Genomic DNA, 19,614 nt, shown 5'->3' on the forward strand with positions numbered 1-19,614 from the left:
TTCTTAAAACTAATTGCTATTCATAGTGCATTCTTAAAAATGTTGTTGAAACATACAGTAATTATTACAAATATCCAAACAATGTAATCTGTCAGTCAAGTCATCATTTCTTTTTATTAAATAAACTTACTTACTACATGTATATTTTACACAAAGATTGCTGTTTGAGATTCACTCATGGATTTTGATACAGTTAACCCAAATGCTCATCATAATGAAGGTCAGTATTTTTTTTAAGCAAGAATACCTTTTTTTAACTCTTACATTTACAAGTCCCTTGAATTATTTTTTTGAGTGTGTACAGGAATAAACATCCTTTTGTTCTAATCTAGTCTGGTCGCCAGCAGGGGTCGGCTCCAAGACGGCTCCTAACCTTAGGAGAGCAGACAGACATGGTTTAATTCACATGAAGAAGCTCATTTTTACTGCTCAAGTGGAATCAGTATGAAAGAGAAGGATATTGATTGGGTTGCATTTTTCCTGTCTAAACCAGCTGCAGCGTACATTGGGAATACATCAAAACATAAAAGTACATTGATATCAAAGATCATCATTGTTATAATAATATTCTGACTAAACTTAAAACTTACTGACCAATACCAGTCTGTGATCCATTCAACATCCTCTGAACTATTAGTCAAAATAATTCATAATTACTGAATTTTTTTAAGCTCAGAAATGAGGTATAATGTCAGATAATTTAGGTGTATTGACTATGTATTAATATTGTGTGTTGGGGGATGGTAGGCAGCAGACCAAACCATTGTGAGGCTTATGGAGGGGGGAGTAACACGTGTCTCATGTTTTTCCCTGGGTTAAAGAGTCCGAACCCCCCCCCCCCCGTCCTCCCCCATGAGGTAAACTTAGTTCTCTGTATCTGAAAACCAGGACCAACTTCTGCCTGACTCATTTCTGCTTCATTGGATCAAGACTCAAGTCCTCTTGTTGGCTGTTTCCTCTCCTCTCTTGTTGGCTGTTTCCTCTCCTCTTGTTGGCTGTTTCCTCCCCTCTCTTGTTGGCTGTTTCCTCTCCTCTTGTTGGCTGTTTCCTCTCCTCTCTTGTTGGCTGTTTCCTCCTCTCTTGTTGGCTGTTTCCTCTCCTCTTGTTGGCTGTTTCCCCCTCTCTTGTTGGCTGTTTCCTCTCCTCTTGTTGGCTGTTTCCTCCCCTCTCTTGTTGGCTGTTTCCTCTCCTCTTGTTGGCTGTTTCCTCTCCTCTCTTGTTGGCTGTTTCCTCCTCTCTTGTTGGCTGTTTCCTCTCCTCTTGTTGGCTGTTTCCTCCCCTCTCTTGTTGGCTGTTTCCTCCTCTCTTGTTGGCTGTTTCCTCTCCTCTTGTTGGCTGTTTCCTCTCCTCTCTTGTTGGCTGTTTCCTCTCCTCTTGTTGGCTGTTTCTGAGAAGTAAAGCGTGGAAATCTTGTGGAGTCAACACGTTGGAAGAATCGGTGAGAAACTGAGAGTTTAACTGTTTGTTTACAGCAGCTGCTTCACAACAGTAGGGGTGGAAAGTATTTTACTCAACTGCTCTCTGCTTTAGGACAATTCAGAGGTACTATTACTTAAGTATTTCCATGTTATTCTACTTTATACTTACTACTTTGTAACTTTTCAGATTATTAAAACAAAAACATGGTTCCCAATGTGAAGAAAAACCTGGAAAAGAGCCACTTGTTCAGCTGATAGTATATGAGTATAGTGATGTTCTAGTGTGGAGTGTCTCCTGTCTCATGGTGTGTCTCTGTGTGGTGATCAGCTGATAGTATATGAGTATAGTGATGTTCTAGTGTGGAGTGTCTCCTGTCTCATGGTGTGTCTCTGGTTGTTGTCTTCACAGCTCATCTGTGGGACGAGACCCTTCTGACTTCAGGACGTCCGTCTGAATTAGTTCCCCCTGAAGAACAAGAATGAGTTCTCCACAAAAGGTGAGATCACTAATGGTGTTTTTCCATTACATGGTACCTACTCGCCTCGACTCGGTGCACTGTGTGTCCCTTTTCCATTGCAGATTTTAGTACCGCCTCAGCGTGGCTGGTCGTCATAGCGACTGCCGTGGGCGTGGCTTGGTAGCGTTGCATTTCCCCCGACTCATTTCCTGGTTCTCCTTCTCCGTAAACAACATGAAATCAACAAGATAGCTAACTTCTCCTGCTCTAGATTTCCCACCGTGGTCAGAAAGAACAGGGAAGACTCTTTGTTTCTCTCACTATATGACTCGCCATCACTCTCTCACTCACTTTACCACACACACTCACTATATGACTCTAGAGTTACTACTCGCCATCACTCTCTCACTCACTTTACCACACACACACACTCACTATATGACTCTAGAGTCACTACTCGCCATCACTCTCTCACTCACTTTACCACACACACACTCTCACTATATGACTCTAGAGTCACTACTCGCCATCACTCTCTCACTCACTTTACCACACACACACTCTCACTATATGACTCTAGAGTCACTACTCGCCATCACTCTCTCACTCACTTTACCACACACGCTCACTATATGACTCTAGAGTCATTACTCGCCATCACTCTCTCACTCACTTTACCACACACACAAACTCACTATATGACTCTAGAGTCACTACTCGCCATCACTCTCTCACTCACTTTACCACACACACACACTCACTATATGACTCTAGAGTCTCTACTCGCTGCGGAGCTAATCGCTGTCACTCTCTCACTTCTCCCTCGCTCACCAGCTACACACACACGGCGACTCGAGACACACACACACACACACACACACACACGGCGACTCGACACACACCAGTGCACCAGTATAACCATCAGGCCACTTGTATGCTACGGAGAAAGCTCTGCGTGGAGCCTCCGGCAGCAAAAAAAACCACCGCTGGCTAAACTATTTAAAAATGGCGTCTCTCGCTAGCAATGCAGTGATCAGTGACGATTCTCTCCGACCAATCAGCAGCCTGCAGGGTTTCACGTCACCTTCTCGGCTCGCCTCAGCTCGCTTGGAACCTCGACTGAGGAGGTACTACAAAAAGTACCTGTTAGCAGGTACCAGGTACTTTTTTTCGTAATGGAAAACCAAAAAAGGCGAATAGAGTTGAGGCGAGGCGAGTAGGTACCATGTAATGGAAAAGCGCCATTTGACTCCAAGTGTTTAATCATTGTATGCTCCATGGATCTCCTCTTTACTTTAGATAGAATAGACAAAAAGACAGTTGGTGACATTAAAGAACAGCTGGTTTATTGCTAAGGCCAATGACTGGTAACAGTTTATTATAAGGGTCCATTAAAAACATGAATTAATTAATGTAGTACTTGATAAACTATCAGTAATGTACAAGCATTAATAGTATGACTTAATGCAGGGACAATTTGTTAATTAATGCATCAATTAAGGTATTTGAATCGTCATGATTTCTCATTTATTAATGATGATCATGTCTTCTTCAAAATACTGATCAGTCACAGCAGTGTTCGTATATTGTGATGAATTATAGTTGTGTAATCATGATAACCTAAACATTACTTCTTCATGTTTGTGCCTCTTAAAATAAAGTGGTCCATATTTAACATTGATAAATAAGATATGACTACAGGTGGCATTAAATTAAATGTATTCAGAATTAAAGGAGTGGGTTGGCAAAATGATACTAAGGGTCACTGAATTTACACAAAGTTACAGTATACTGCAGATGCATTTTATAGCTTCTATTCACAACAATAAAGCAGTTAAACATTAATACCTGGGGACAAGATCAGTCAAGAAGTCCCTCCAGAAAAACGTGATTATGTGATCGCATAATTCAATGCATAATTAGCCAAAGTCTGCATATTTATGCGGGGGCCGCATTTTTTTGAAATTCGCGGGAGGAATCGTTTTTTTTCTCTTTTTCATCAAATAGCAGTTTTTGCAAGTTCCCGCAATTTCAGCGCATAAAATTGCATAAATATCCCGAATATTCCATCGCACTTTTTAAGAAAATGTGCCGCATAATCCAAAAGGATTTTTGCCCCCAACAATCACAAAGAAACTCCATTTTTCTGGAAGGACTGTCAAGTAGGCTTATTAATGTTTACCCATTTTATCATACAAAATGAGTTACACCAATAGTTGCAGATTAATTTAAGAGTTGATTGTTGTTGAGTTTTGACAGCAGGTATTTTTTATATATATATTTTGATGATTGTTTGTCCATCAGGGGGTCGTTCCTGACGAAGAAACAAGACCAGGCAGCGCGGAAGATCATGAGGTTCCTGAGACGCTGCAGACACAGGTAACACACACACATATACACACACACACACACACACACACACACACACAGGTAACACCCACACATACAGAGACAACTTCTTAATGTCTGCGCACACTTTCCAAAATGATATGCCTAAATAGACCGCATGGCTGACTTTATTTGCGGGGTCCCAAAGATGATTGTTGCCTATGCCGAAGGCTAAAAACACATCTCTTCTGACTACACCTCGGATAAAGAAAAGTTTGACTTATTAAAGCTAATGTACTTTCACTTACTCCTTGTTGTCTGGAGTTTGCACCTTCAGGGTTGAACACACTTAATTGTAAGTCGGATAAAAGCGTCAGCTGAATGACGTGTAATGCCACCATTAATCATATCCTATGTATTAATTATTCCAGATGGAGCAGGTTAGTACTTTATTTGAAGGGGCACAAACATGATGAAGTAATGAAGAAATAATTTTTTAGTTTATCATTATTACAACACGGAAGGCTTTAATTTGGACATTTTTGCACAGATATTTACAAATTATGGTAAACACATTGCTCACATCCTTTCTGACATATTTTCATTTTGCTTAAATTAGCTCCGCCCAACCGAAAGTCAAACATTATGAATTTTATGCATTTTTCATGTATTTTGTGCAAATAGTTTCGAATTTCTCTTATGGGGTATATTGAATTTGTCTCATTTTTGGTTGTTATAATCCTCCAACTAATGTGACTTAATTTGAGAAGACGTTTTTGATAGCTCTAAGGCATGTGACAACACACTATTTTAGGCCCTTTACAGGTATGGAACTTCTTAAAACTCAAGTTGGATCAGCCGCATGTCAAGACTTACATGATGCCATATAGCAAAGGTTTTGTCTTTTTGTAGGACGGGGTTTGCTTGGCGGCCATTTTGTGCAATCGCCATTACACAGGAAACTGTTGTAAATTCACTTAACATAATCTACCTACAATTTTACATGCTGGATAAGAGTCCAGGGGTCTCATTTATAAATCTGTGCGTAGGATATTTACTATAAGTGTATGTACGCCTAAAAGCCAAAAATGGCGTACAGCAAAAAACATTGGCGATCCCCCATTTGTTACCGCCTGGATCAAGGCCGGCAACAAAAAGGCTGATAGGGTGGTAATGCATCAGTCAAACTTGAACACAGACACAGACATGCTCTAAATGTTGTTTCTGGTTTACATAGCTCGCTCCACCATGGCGCCTTACTAACTCACTCTGTACAATGTACGTACATACGTAATGTATGTAAGTCAAGTCAAGTTTATTTCATCCATAAAAATGGAAATTACAGTGCTCATACCCACCTTAAAGGACAATTCCGATTGCTCTCTGGGACATGATTTCATGCTAATCGGATGTGTTTGTAGCTTGAAATAAACGAGCGCGGACCACTGATTAGCTAACAACGCTAGTCTTCCGGTGCACAGGGAAAGTAAAAACAGATCGTTATTTTGTACTACTAAAAAGGCTCAAAATATCGCCAAACTTCCACGGTAGCATAATGAGGGTCCCTAAATGTTAACCAAAGCATTGAGAACTTTTTAATTATAAAGACACTCGCATTTATGTTTACATGTGGCCGCCATCTTGAAAACCAGTCATGACTTACAGCTGGCGATGCAAACTAAAATTAAAAGTAATTTGCTCAAATATCTGAAAAATGAAAAAATAATTTTTCTTTTATGAAAATGTAGTTTAAAGTGCTTGTTTTGCTTCCTGATAGTCTGAGGTATAAAAGTATATAGGTATTTTTTTGGGCATGTATTAGGCCATCCCCATTTCGACCAATCAGCAGGGACAAAAGAAATTGGCCCTGGCACTTTTGGTGATTGGTCAGACACATTCCCTGCAGACAGTCCTCTTAGAATATGCGTGCATTCTATGTTATGAGTGTATGTATGTGGGTATGTGTAGATAGATAGATAGATAGATAGATAGATAGATAGATAGATAGATAGATAGATAGATAGATAGATAGATAGATAGATATTGATATGATATTCTACTAACGGGCCTTTTCAAAAATGTTTTGAATTGTTTGGCTTCAGATCTTCTACAGATTGTAAACGCGTCTCTTTTCTCAGGTATCTTCCCACAGGCCCTAAAAACTGCAGTCATCAAGCCACTCCTAAAAAAGAACAATCTAGACACGTCACTAATGAGCAACTATAGGCCGATATCAAACCTTCCATTTTTAAGTAAAATCATCAATGGTTTCTCAACAACTCAACCTTTTCATGCCTTCCAGTTTGGTTTTCGCACACACCACAGCACTGAGACAGCTCTTGTTAAAGTCTTTAATGACATCCACTTAAACACAGATAGTGGCAAAACTTCAGTCTTAGTATTACTTGATCTTTGCATTTGACACGGTCGACCATGACATATTACTAGACTGATTGGAAAACTGGGTTGGCCTTTCTGGCTCAGTACTAAAGTGGTTTGAGTGTTATTTAAAGAATAGGGACTACTTTGTATCTATAGGTAATAATGTATCTGAGCATACAAATATGATGTGTGGAGTTCCCCAAGGCTCAGTTCTGGGGCCTCTTCTGTTCAACATCTACATGCTTCCACTGGCTCAGATTATGGAAAACAACAAAATCAGTTACCATAGTTATGCGGATGACACACAAATTTACATAACCTTATCGCCAGGGGACTATAGTCTAATACAACATCTGACTAAGTGCATTGAACAAATTAACGACTGGATGTGCCAGAACTTTCTTAAATTAAATGAAGAAAAAACTGTGTTGTTTTTGGAGCAAAAGAGGAACAATTAAAAGTCAGCACTCAGCTTCAAACGACAATGTTAAAAACAACAGACAAAGCCAGAAATCTTGGTGTAGTCATGGATGCAGACCTGAATTTTAACAGCCACATTAAAACAATTACAAAGTCAGCCTATTATCACCTTAACAATATATCAAGGGTTAAAGGACTTATGTCTCAGCAGGATTTGGAAAAACTTGTCCATGCTTTTATCTTCAGTAGACTTAGCTGCAGCTAATTCAGAACACTGCTGCTTGAGTCCTCACTAAGACCAAGAAAGTGGATCACATCACTCCATTTCTGGATTCTCTACACTGGCTACCTGTGCCTCAAAGAATAGATTTCAAAATACTTTTGCTAGTTTATAAAACACTAAACGGTTTAGGTCCAAAATACATTTCTGATCTGCTAGTAAACTTTGACCCACCCAGACCTCTCAGGTCGTCTGGGACAGGTCAGAACTGAACAGGGTAAAGCAGCTTTCAGTTTTTATGCTCCACATATCTGGAACAAACTTCCAGATAACTGCAGATCCGCTGCATCTCTGTTTATTTAAATCAGGGCTGAAGACTTTTCTTTTTGATGTTGCCTTTCTTTAAATAATTATTCATTTCTATTGAGTTGCATTGTTGAAACTGTATGAAAATCGATATAAGCATATAAAGAGAAATTAAAAGTTAGACCGGTGGAACCGGCCCGTTCTGGGAAGGGCAAGGATTGCGGGTAGATTACGTGTATATAGCAACGGCTTATACATTGTCCCATACTAGCACCATAACATCTTGTATTTTATCTGCTTTCATATTTTTAAATGTTTTTAACTGCTTAATGTTTCGTTTCTTGTTCTGCACTGTAACTTCTATTCTTGCATTTTAATCATTTCTATGTGAAGCACTTTGAATTGCCATGTTGCTGAAATGTGCTATACAAATAAAGCTACCTTGCCTTGCCTTGCCAACCAACCACCCTACGCGGATTTGTGGCCTTTCATAGTACCTGCTACCATAGTCGTGCTGTGATCACGAAAGATGCTTCCCATTAATCTTTTTCTCCCGTAATTTCTCTGCACTTCCCTTGCACTTTTGGTGGTCGTAGGTCCATTTTAACGTGGATGCTAAACTTCCAGCATAAGCATAACTATGACAGCTCGTGTCTCAGGGCCGGGATGGGGGATTCCTGGATTTGATTGGGTCAGGCCAGTCCCAATAAAGAAAATTAACCAATGGGCCGCTGTCAGTTCTTTATGGGCCAAAAAAAGGCCTATAAATGATATCGGTGATTTGGCCCAAAAGTGCGTTGGCTGACCGGGAAAATGCCTGGTATGCCAGATGGCCAGTGCAGCCCTGCCAATCAGTACACAATTGTATGAGTGGCGCTACATTGAGCACTCAGATCGCATGAGCTGTTCATGAGATATACTTTTTGTGTCTGTAGCGCCACCTAATGGCCAATAGTCAACAGAATTGTTCAAGAGACTCAGAGTGGGAATGAAAACAAAAATCTCAGGATTCACGTTGATAGTATTTCATTGGACAAGATGTGCAAAAGTTTGTGTGTGGGCTACACACACACACAAACGCACACACACAGCAGAGGATGACGCTGACACAGCACATGTATCTGACTGGGAAAGATACTGCTACGCTTGTTACTGTAAGTAGGGTACAATAAAACCTAAAAGTAAATATGTATCAATACCCACTCACCTGTCTACAGGCATACACATGTAGGAAGCCATATATTTCAATCTCTGTCTGGGCGCAGTCCACTCTCGTCCACTGCGCTGTTTACACAGACACAGCTCTACTCAAAATAGCGAATTTTGACAACCTAAAACAAAAGCTGTCTGTAGTCTAACTGTTTATCTTAGTTTGCCACAAATCTTGAAATTTTGACAAATTCTTGTAAACTTAACTGCTGGCTAAACTAACCATCCCCTCTGCCGGACCATTTATTGATGTATTATAAGATCAAAACAAACCAACGTGGCTACTTAATATACACGTGAATGATGGCATCTTTCTATTCACTTCTTCATTCTTGAAATGAGTCTAAATTAGTGCCTCATATCCAAACAGAAGAACATGCTTTATATGCATTAAAACATCAAAACACTCATGCTTAATTCTGACATCTGTCAGAGAGAGTGTGTGAATCAATCATGCGTCTGCCTGTGTGGTACTAGTAGGAGTATGAAATACAGAAAAAACTTTTTGATATATCATTTTCATATGATGTTCATAAATGTGAAGCCATTTTTATTATAGTGAGTCCAATAGGGTTAATATTGCTTACATTTTAAGGAAAATGTATCATGGTTATCATAACATTGTGCTATGAAATAGAAGTTAGGTCTTTTGCCTTGGTATGACTGATTGTGGGCAATGCTAAGGCAGAATACAGTAATTTCTGAAATAGGTTCAAAGGTCAAATTTGAGCTTAACATTTTTTTTGTAGATGGATTAATACAGGTATACACTACAAAATGTGAAAATTACAATATTATACATAATAACTCAATTGTCAGTACATTAAGATAATTTTAAAGTCATTTTTTGTTTCACACTCTGGTGAGTTAAGGTCTTTTGCCTTAGTAGGGCAGTACTGCTCCCAGTAAGTGACAAAATAACGCCAACATTTTCCTATTTACATGTTGTGATTTGTATAGTCACAGTGTGTACAAATAACTATATTCTCAGAAGACGAAGCACTGCCACTTGGGCGGAGTGATTTGCACGCAGCAACTGAGAAGGGCCGTGGTGAGGAGCAGATAGTAACAACAGTTCTTTTCAGTTGTTGAACTAATATCTACAAAAAATTGTAGATAGAGAACCAAAACAAACCTTTGGATATCTCATCCAAATTAAATACTATCAATGAGAATCCTGAGATTTGTTTTCATCCCACGTACAAAAAGTATATATCTCTATATGAACTGCCCATGCAGTCTGTACCAAATTTGAAGTGTTTGATCTAGGGCCACTCCTGAGGCCACACATACAATGGTGTACTGATTGGTTAAAATGGGCGTGGCCTAATACACCCCCAAAAAATGTATTGATCTTTTTAGGAACAAAAAAATCCACTGTCTTTTTGAGTTTGTCTTTCTGTGCTAGACGAAATGTTTTAAACAACCTTTAACCAAGTCCAGTTGCCCTTGATATGGACCTTTCTTGGATACTATATCCTGGATGACTGAGAACCTTAACATACATCAAAGCAATTTTTTTTAAACATCCATGATCATGACATATGCGCCTGTGTTTGTCAGTGGCTTCACTGATCCTCAGCAGTTTTATTTCAACAAGCTCTGCTGTGCTTGAGCTTCAGAAATGCTTGCGGAAATATAGCATGAGTAGACAATACCACATTACTTTCTCAATAAAAGAGGTAAGCTTCTGAAAAGCTGTTTGATACAGAAAACAGTGATGCTCCTGAGAAGTAGGTAAACTAGTATCGTTACTGCCCAACACTGCTGCCGATACAAGTTGGATTTAGCAAAAACAACAACGTAAAACAGAAGGTCAATGGTCAACTGGTGCCCCTCATTGATAATGCCTATCAGGGACAAAGGCGGCCGAGGTAAGGATATCCGCGATCCCCAACAGAGGAGAAGGCCAACATTCAGGGAGAAGTTGCAGACTTTCCGAAGAAAAGACACAAGTTCCTAATCTTGATAATCGCTGCTCGGTCGCGACTCCCGTTGGAACTTATCAAGAGGAAGGAGAGACAGGGAGCCGTCAATTTGAGAGAGACTTACAACCTAGTTATTTCAGCGCAGTTTTAAAAAATCGGGACATGCAGTACAGCTAGCTCGAATGACTTTGATCATATCTGCTATCCACAAGGGCCCCTTCTAAAACCCTATGAAGAGGGGCTTCCCTTGCAGGCTACTAGTGATGGCTCATCAGAAGTCGAGGTAACGACTTCGATTATGGAATTTCACTTTGTATCCTTTCTATGTTTAATAAGGAATTTAGACTTGTTTTTTGTTAATTTGTTTGAGTTAACGTCAGTGCTGTCAAAGGGGATGCTGTATGTTAAGACACTTTTGCCACTATTATTCCATGAAAATTGTTTCATTTAATGTCAACGTCGTACTCAATCCAGTTAAGAGGAAAGATCTTCTCTAAGCTAAAGAAGGCAAGAGAAGAGGTAGTCTTCTTACAAGAAACTCATTTAAATGATGCTGAACATCTTAAGTTAATCAAAATGGGCTTTAAAGAGGTATTTTTTGCATCCTATAAACCAGCACGAAAAAGAGGAGTGGCCATACTTATATCTAAAAAACTGAACTATGAACATATTTCAGAAAAGAGTGATAAGGAAGATTTGTACTTATAACAGGTAAAATAGAGGGAAGGTTAGTACGTTTTTTTTTTTTTTTATGTTTATGCCCCCCCAAATTCAGAGTGGAATTTCTACCGTGACGTGTTTGATTTAATAATCACTAAAGCTCAAGGAATTTTAATTTGTGGAGGTGACTTTAACATTCGCCTAAATCCGGGTCTGGATTGCTCTAGAAATACCATGGAAATAAAACCACTGATTAAAAAGGTGAATGGCTTGTTAAAAGAGATGGGTATAATAGATGTGTGGAGAGAACTGAATCCAAAAACTCGTGACTACTCTCACTATTCTCATCCTCATGCGACTTACTCTAGAATAGATTACTTCTTTACCTTTTTTAAAAAGGATCTTCATTTGGTCCAACACTGCGAATTGGGTACGATGGATATTTCTGATCATAGTCCCATTTACATGTCGATGTGTTTAGAAAGGAAATCTAGATCCACAGTCTGGAGAATGAACTCTGATATCTTAAATAACCCCCAAACCAAATTAAATTTAGAAAACGAGATTAGATCATATTTGGAAATAAACGACAATGGGGAGGTGACACCATCAATGCTTTGGGAGGGGAGGAAGGAGCTAATAAGGTAAAGGCAAGATAATAGCCATCACATCTCATTTAAAGAAACTTAGAAGGCAGAAAATGCAGGAACTTGAAATTAAATTGAAAAGATTGCAGATTGAACATAGGGCTACAATGAATCATAAGGTGAAGCAAGATATTAAGAAAACGGTTAAAGAAATAGATGATATATATACTCTAAAGAATTAGAGAATAAACTTATATTCCTAAAACAAAGATACTATGAAACAGGAGGGAAGTCATTAAAATTGTTATCTTACCGACTAAGAAAGCAACAAGCAGACAGAATGATCAATAAAATAAAGAATACTCAAACAGGGGAAATATATTGTAAATTGGAGCAAATACAGCAGAGTTTTGAAATTTTTTATAAATCTCTCTACTCGCAGCCTAAAAATAATGATTTGCAGATAGATGCATTTTTAGCCTCAATGGATTTGCCTGAAGTGTCAGAAGAACAAAATAGATTTTTGTTAGCAGAAATTACTATGAAGGAGCTAAAAGTAGCCGTGACTAGATTAAAGACAGGGGCGGATGGTTACACTGCTGAATGGTACAAAACCATGTTTGAGCAACTGGACCCGTCTCTACTAAAGGCTTTCAATTGGGTACTACAAAAAAAGGAAATTCTACCCTCATGGAGAGAAGCAATCATTTCTGTCATTCCTAAAGAAGGAAAAGATAAATCGGAGTGTGGAAATTATCGCCCTATTAGTGTTCTAAATGTTGACTATAAACTATTTACCTCAATCTTAGCACGAAGACTAGAAAATATTCTCCCGGATCTCATTAATCTGGATCAAACAGGCTTCATCTGTCAAAGGCAAGCAGCTGATAACATTAGAGGGACCCTGCATGTTCTTAGCCACGTTTCAAATCACAAAGTGGAAGCGGCTCTAGTGAGTTTAGATGCTGAGAAAGCCTTTGACTCAGTAAGATGGAACTTTTTATACAAGGTATTAACGAAATTTAGATTTCACAAGAACTTTTACTGAAATAATTAAGACGAGGATGCCCCATCTCTCCACTTCTATTTGCCCTATTTATTGAACCACTAAGCCAATGGATTAGGCAGAACCACGCAATTAAAGGGGTAGAAATGGATTCGGGAGAGCATAAATTAGCTCTCTTCGCGGACGATATATTGGTATATATGAGCCAACCCACAAAGTCCCTCCCTACACTATTTAACTTTCTTGAGGGGTATGAGGCCATATCAGGTTATAAACTCAATGTTTCCAAAACCCAGGTACTAACACTAAATTATGATCCACCTAGGCAAATTAAAGAAAAGAATATGATTTAAAATGGGATAGTAAATCAATTAATTACTTAGGAGTTAACATATCGGGAGACTATTCAGATTTATTTGATTTAAACTATGGTCCTTTGACTAAGAAAATAAAATCTGACCTGACACGTTGGAACCTTATCCCCATATTTGGCCTAAGTTCTAGAGTCGACTCAGTGCGAATGATTATTCTACCAAAATTATTGTATCTCTATCAGTCACTTCCGGTGGAAATCTCGAACCAACAATTTCTTGAGTGGAATAAATTAATTTCTAGGTTCTTATGGCAGGGTTAAAAACCCAGAATAAGATTTAAAACGTTACAGTTAAGCAAAGAAAATGGTGGGTTAAGTCTCCCATGCCTACAATATTATTACTACGCGGCCCAATTACGGCCATTAGTCTGTTGGAGTAGTCCAGGTTATCTAGCAAAATGGATTGAAATAGAGCGAGGGATGATGGAAGAAACCCCGTTATCTGCCATCATTGCAGACAACGAGCTAAGAAATAGAATGATTAAGGAAACAAACCCATTGATAAATGTATCATTTAAAATTTGGCATCGGACAATGAAAATGGGGGGTTTGAAGGACGCATCGAGAATATTAAGATGGTGTGCCTTTTGATACTGATTTCATCCCAAACAGAATAGACAATCGATTTCGTATTTGGGCTAAATTAGGAATCTCAAGTCATTACACTCTTTTCGACAAGGGTAAAATCCAAAGCTTTGATTCACTAAAGGAGAAATTTGGGCTTAACCAAAGTGACTTTTACAGATATCTTCAAGTTAGGGATTATTTAGAGGGTACAATTTAAACCAGTACTGGCAAGGGCTGAGTCAGGAATAATAAAGGTTTTCCTAGCGGTATCCAAGGCCCTGCCATGTAAAAAGATAATTTCAAAGTTGTATAAGGGTTTTTTCCAAAATCTACCCGAAAATACTCTTTATATAAGGGACAAGTGGATAAGGGAAGGATACTTAAATATTTCAGATGAAGACTGGGGGAGAATTTGTAGAGCACAGTGGCAATCCACAAGCTCAGCCACATGGAGAGAATTCTGTTGGAAAAATGTTATTAGGTTTTTTATTTCGCCATCACAGAATAAACATCAGGGGAAGGGTACTAGCTCCTGGAGATCATGCGGGGAAATGGAAGCGAACCATTATCAAATTTTTTGGGGATGTCAGAAATTGAATCAGTACTGGCAAGAGATTAAAGAAGCTCTGAAGGCTGTCTTTGGGGTACAGATTGACTTTACCCGTGAATTTTTATACTTTGGTAATATCCCCTCAGAGGTGGAACAGAAAGGATAAGAAGTTATTGTTAATTCTCCTAGCAGCTAGTAAAAAAGTAATTACCAGAACATGGTTAAAACCAGAGTCACCCACGGTGAAGGAATGGATTGATATAATACATAATATATACGTGATGGAAAAATTATCTTTCTCCTTAAGAGCATTAAGGGAAGACTTCCTCCAAATATGGAGTAAATGGATTGATTACATTAAACCAGTACGCCCAGACTTCTTTTAAAAGGTGTTTATTTTATTTTTTTATTTTTTTGGAATATGGCATCTTTTGGAATTTTCTGTAAATAATAGCTCCCCATGTTCTGTTGTGTATAGTTACTGTAAATAGGAGGAAACAAAGCATTGGTAACACTGAAATTTGATTCCTTGAAAAATGAAAAATAAAAAAAATAAAAAAGAGATTGTATTCTGATCGAGCCGCCACGACGGAGAAAACAAACCCATGTGACACGTTCATCCAATCAGCTGCCGGTTTTAATTTTTTGGGCAACCATACAGATTAGCGCTGCCTGCTGTTATGGAGACGTATTACGTCTCGTCTCTTCGGTGTGCTCTGAGGAACTCTTTGGACCAACTCGGGGAGATTGATCAGTCCGACTGGCTTTACTGTCGATGGTTGGCTATCTGGTCGGTGTGTGTAACCGCCTTAACAAGATACCGTTGCAAGTTTCCCAGCACTAATAATTCTGGATGATCCCCCATTTGTTACCACCTGTCTAAAGGCTGGCAACAAAAAGGGAGGCCACACATATGTTAATCAAAGTAGTTTATTTATCACAAACTAACCAACACTGGTTCTTACATTCTCCATAATGCAACTCCATAATGGGGATGTCGGCAGATAATTAAGAAAGGTAATGCATCAGTCAAACTATGTTCCACAGACATGCTCTAAATGTTGTTTCTAGTTTAAGATAGATCGCTACAGCATGGCACCTCACTAACTCACTCTCTCTGTTTTTCTGTCTGTTGACAGAAACCGAGAGGAAGAGGAGAAAAACGTCACCACTGTCAGAACTGTGACAAATCCTTCACAACATCAGGATATTTAAAGATTCATCAGAGAGTTCACACTGGAGAGAAACCTTACCGCTGTGATCTATGTGGGGCAGCTTTCACACAACAGGGACAACTAAAAATACATCAACGCATTCATACTGGAGAGAAGCCGTACCGCTGTGACCAATGTGGTGAAACTTTTTCTCGTGGTGACACCCTTAAATGTCACCAGCGCATTCACACTGGAGAGAAGCCGTACAGCTGTGATCAATGTGGGAAAACCTTTTCTCATGGTGTTAACCTTAAATCTCACCAGCGCATTCACACTGGAGAGAAGCCATACTGGTGTGAACAATGTGGTAAGACTTTTTCTCGTGGTGATACCCTTAAATCTCACCAACGCATTCACACTGGAGAGAAGCCGTACTGGTGTGAACAATGTGGTAAAACTTTTTCTCGTGGTGGTAACCTTAAATCTCACCAGCGCATTCACACTGGAGAGATGCCGTACTGGTGTGAACAATGTGGCAAAGTGTTTTCTCAGAGTAGTAACCTTAAACACCAGCGCATTCACATGCAATAATTTCCATGTGCATGCTTGTTTGTTTTCCTTCTCTCTCTCTCTCTCTCTTTCTCTCTCTCTACCAAAGAGACTGGATGACCACTCTCGGTTCCTTAGCGTAACAATGAGTGAACCCTCTTTGTCAGGCGCATGGTCTTTGTGTGGGGAGACGGGACTACTCCTGGCTGAGAGAGTTCGAGGAGGGTTTCCCGCAGCACTTTGCAGTTAAGGCGGCGTCAAAAAAAAAGTATATGAGCTACTTCCGCTGTGTTACCCGGCGTCCTGTTTTCTCCCTTTCATTCCAAACCACACAGCTGACAACCTGCAGGTGGAGGAGGAGGAGACAGGCTCGGACATAAACGCCACGGGCTGCTGTGGACTTGTCGGTCTTGCAAGCGCTTTCAGGAAAGTGCTGCATGTGTCTGACAATGCACAGAACATTAACCGGTACAAGCCTGTCAGCGTGTCATAGGCTCCCCGGCGGTGAACTGAGAGTCTGTTACCTGCTTGTTGGTCAATGGTTAATGATCAGTTAACATTTAATTTCAGTGTTCTATCTTTTGGCAAGTTGGCTACCAAAAATGGCCACTTACTAGCTAATTAATTAGCCTGAGGTAAACGATAGCTATCAGTAAACAGAAGTGATGTGGTGGCTGGTCTGGTGTGTGTGTGTGTGTGTGTGTGTGTGTGTGTGTGTGTGTGTGTGTGTGTGTGTGTGTGTGTGTGTGTGTGGCAGAAGAAAATACACTCACCTTAAAGATTATTAGGAACACCTGTAAGATTTCTCGTTAATGCAATTATCTAATCAGACAATCACATGGCAGCTGCTTCAATGCATTTAGGAGTGTGGTCCAGGTCTAGACTATCTCCTGAACTCCAAACTGAATGTCAGAATGGGAAAGAAAGGTGATCTAAGCAACGTTGAGCGTGGCATGGTTGTTGGTGCCAGACGGGCTGGTCTGCTCAGTTACTGGGATTCTCACCCACAACCATTTCTAGAGTTTACAAAGAAGGGTCTGAAAAAGGAAAAACATCCAGTATGCTGCAGTCCTGGGGGGCGAAAATGCCTTGTTGATGCTAGAGGTCAGAGGAGAATGGGCCGACTGAGTCCAGCTGATAGAAGATCAACTTTGACCCAAGTAACCACTCATTACAACCGAGGTATGCAGCAAACCATTTGTGAAGCCACAACACGCACAACCTTGAGGCGGATGGGCTACACCAGCAGAAGACCCCACCGGGTACCACTCATCTCCACTAAAAATAGGAAAAAGAGGCTACAATTTGCACAAGCTCACCAAAATTGGACAGTTGAAGACTTTAAAAATGTTGCCTGGTCTGATGAGTCTCGATTTTTGTTGAGAGATTCAGATGGTAGAGTCAGAATTTGGCGTAAACAGAATGAGAACATGGATCCGCCTTGTTACCACTGTGCAGGCTGGTGGTGGTGGTGTAATGGTGTGGGAAATGTTTTCTTGGCACACTTTAGGCCCTGTAGTACCAATTGGGCATTGTTTAAATGCCACAGCATACCTGAGCTTGGTTTCTGACCACGTCCATCCCTTTATGACCACCATGTACCCATCCTCTGATGGCTACTTCCAGCAGGATAATGCACCATGTCACAAAGCTCCAATAATTTCAGATTGGTTTCTTGAACATGACAAAGAGTTCACTATACTAAAATGGCCCCCACAGTCACCAGATCTCAACCCAATAGAACATCTTTGGGATGTGGTGGAACGGGAGCTTCGTGCCCTGGATGTGCATCCCACAAATCTCCATCAACTGCAAGATGCTATCCTCTCAATATGGGCCAACATTTCTAAAGAATGCTTCCAGCACCTTGTTGAATCATTGCCACGAGGAATTAAAGCACTTCTGAAGGCGAAAGGGGTCAAACACGGTCTTGGTAGGGTGTTCCTAATAATCCTTTAGGTGAGTGTAGCTGCCTTCGCCAAAATGAAGACTGAAAAACAGAACTATTTTGTTTTATTTTATTTACTCGCCATGTGGCAGATAGCCACATAGAAATAGATAGATATAATTCATTAATTATATATTATTATTTAACTTTAATATTTGCCGTTTAATGAATTGTTGTTAAATATAGTACAGAGTCTGTAGTCTATCGCACAAACAGTTGACGAATGCTGCCAACATTTGACAGCTAGTATGAATTTCCCGGAGAACATACAGTACGTGTCACAAACGGCAATTCCACAACTGTCAAACAGCGTGAAAGGTGACATACTAAAGGAGATCAAAGACATATTGTTGATATTTAAAATGTCTTCCAGTTCCAGTGTTAAATACTCTTTAGAAATAAGTTTATTGATCTTTGAAAAGGTGTACCTGCATTATTATGCCATTAGCATTATATTAGATGAAAATGGTCTCCGACCGACAATATTATCGTTTATCGCAATCATTTCTGGGACGATTTATCGTCCAGCAAGATTTGGTATTGTGACAGGCCTATTCCGAGCCAAGCTGTTTCCTCCTGCCTCCTCCTCCTCATGCCCTGATAGCTGTGTTGTTATACTCTGATCTTCTCTCCACATTGAAGGCTGACCAACAGTAACTTTATCTTCTGAACACCATGGATGTTATCCTGGCTACTCCCTCTGAAGGGTTAGTCCTGTCATTCATGTAAATAGTTTTAACCCTCTGCTTTGAACCGTATCCCACAGGCTTCTACAGTGGATCAGATTTCAGTCTGACACTTCAGTCAAATTAAAACAGCTGGTTGGATTCAGGGGGAAGTTTAAGAGCTGAAGAAGGCTGTGGAATTTGGTCAAAAGCTCCAAATGAGAGAATGTGAGCATTGTGTTGAGAATTATCTATTAAAGATCCCGTTATTTGTTTTTGTCTGCCTTATACATATTCTTTTGTATTATTCGTAGTTTAACATCTTTTCTTACTTTGTGGACCTTTCATTTAATAATTTACATTTTATATTAACTCTTTGTATTTTCTGTCTCTGAATGTGTTAAGATTTGAGTTTTGTTCACTGTAAAAACGAGAACTTGAAATTGCTCATCTTACTTTGATTTTCAATTAAACTGAACAAAAAATACCTAGTGGCGTTGTAAACTTTGTTAAAGTAGTTACTTCAGGGGACTTCCGGTGAGGTGGCGTGGTGAAGCGGCTGCGTTCGCACCTCGCTCCATCCTTTTCATCTCTAACCTTCTTTACAGTTCAGCCAAAGCGCTATAACGAACCATTTATATTAAACTATATTTGGCAGCACCACGCCACACCACAAACTTGAGGCAAGACTAGACAGTGTCCAGACTACTATATTGGATCACCAACAGCGTCTTTCGTCACTGGAGTCACTTGCCAACACCACGAGCCAGGACATGAAAAATGTGGAAGCTAAGCTAGCGGTGGTGTCTGAGGTGAATGATAAGCTACATGCTAAACTCCTCCATCTTGAAAACCAACACAGACGATATAACGTAAGAATCATCGG

The 19,614-nt window shown here is 39.7% G+C and overlaps 1 protein-coding gene and 1 long non-coding RNA gene across 2 annotated transcripts; both read left to right on the forward strand.

The window, feature by feature from the left end:
* The first annotated feature begins 1,279 nt into the window (after positions 1-1,279).
* Positions 1,280-15,590, forward strand: LOC120573010. The gene is made up of 3 exons (XR_005641584.1): positions 1,280-1,438; positions 1,828-1,915; positions 15,552-15,590. It is a non-coding gene; the product is annotated as an uncharacterized LOC120573010 (long non-coding RNA).
* A 45-nt stretch (positions 15,591-15,635) lies between these two features.
* LOC120572947 (zinc finger protein 3-like) lies at positions 15,636-16,751 on the forward strand (the record flags this gene model as incomplete). The annotated part of the gene is made up of 1 exon (XM_039822481.1): positions 15,636-16,751. A coding segment is annotated over one exon (522 nt), but the record flags the coding sequence as incomplete, so codon positions are not given.
* Positions 16,752-19,614: the final 2,863 nt, after the last annotated feature.

This window comes from Perca fluviatilis, chromosome 14 (assembly GCF_010015445.1).
Source record: "Perca fluviatilis chromosome 14, GENO_Pfluv_1.0, whole genome shotgun sequence".
NCBI classification, from domain to species: domain Eukaryota; kingdom Metazoa; phylum Chordata; class Actinopteri; order Perciformes; family Percidae; genus Perca; species Perca fluviatilis.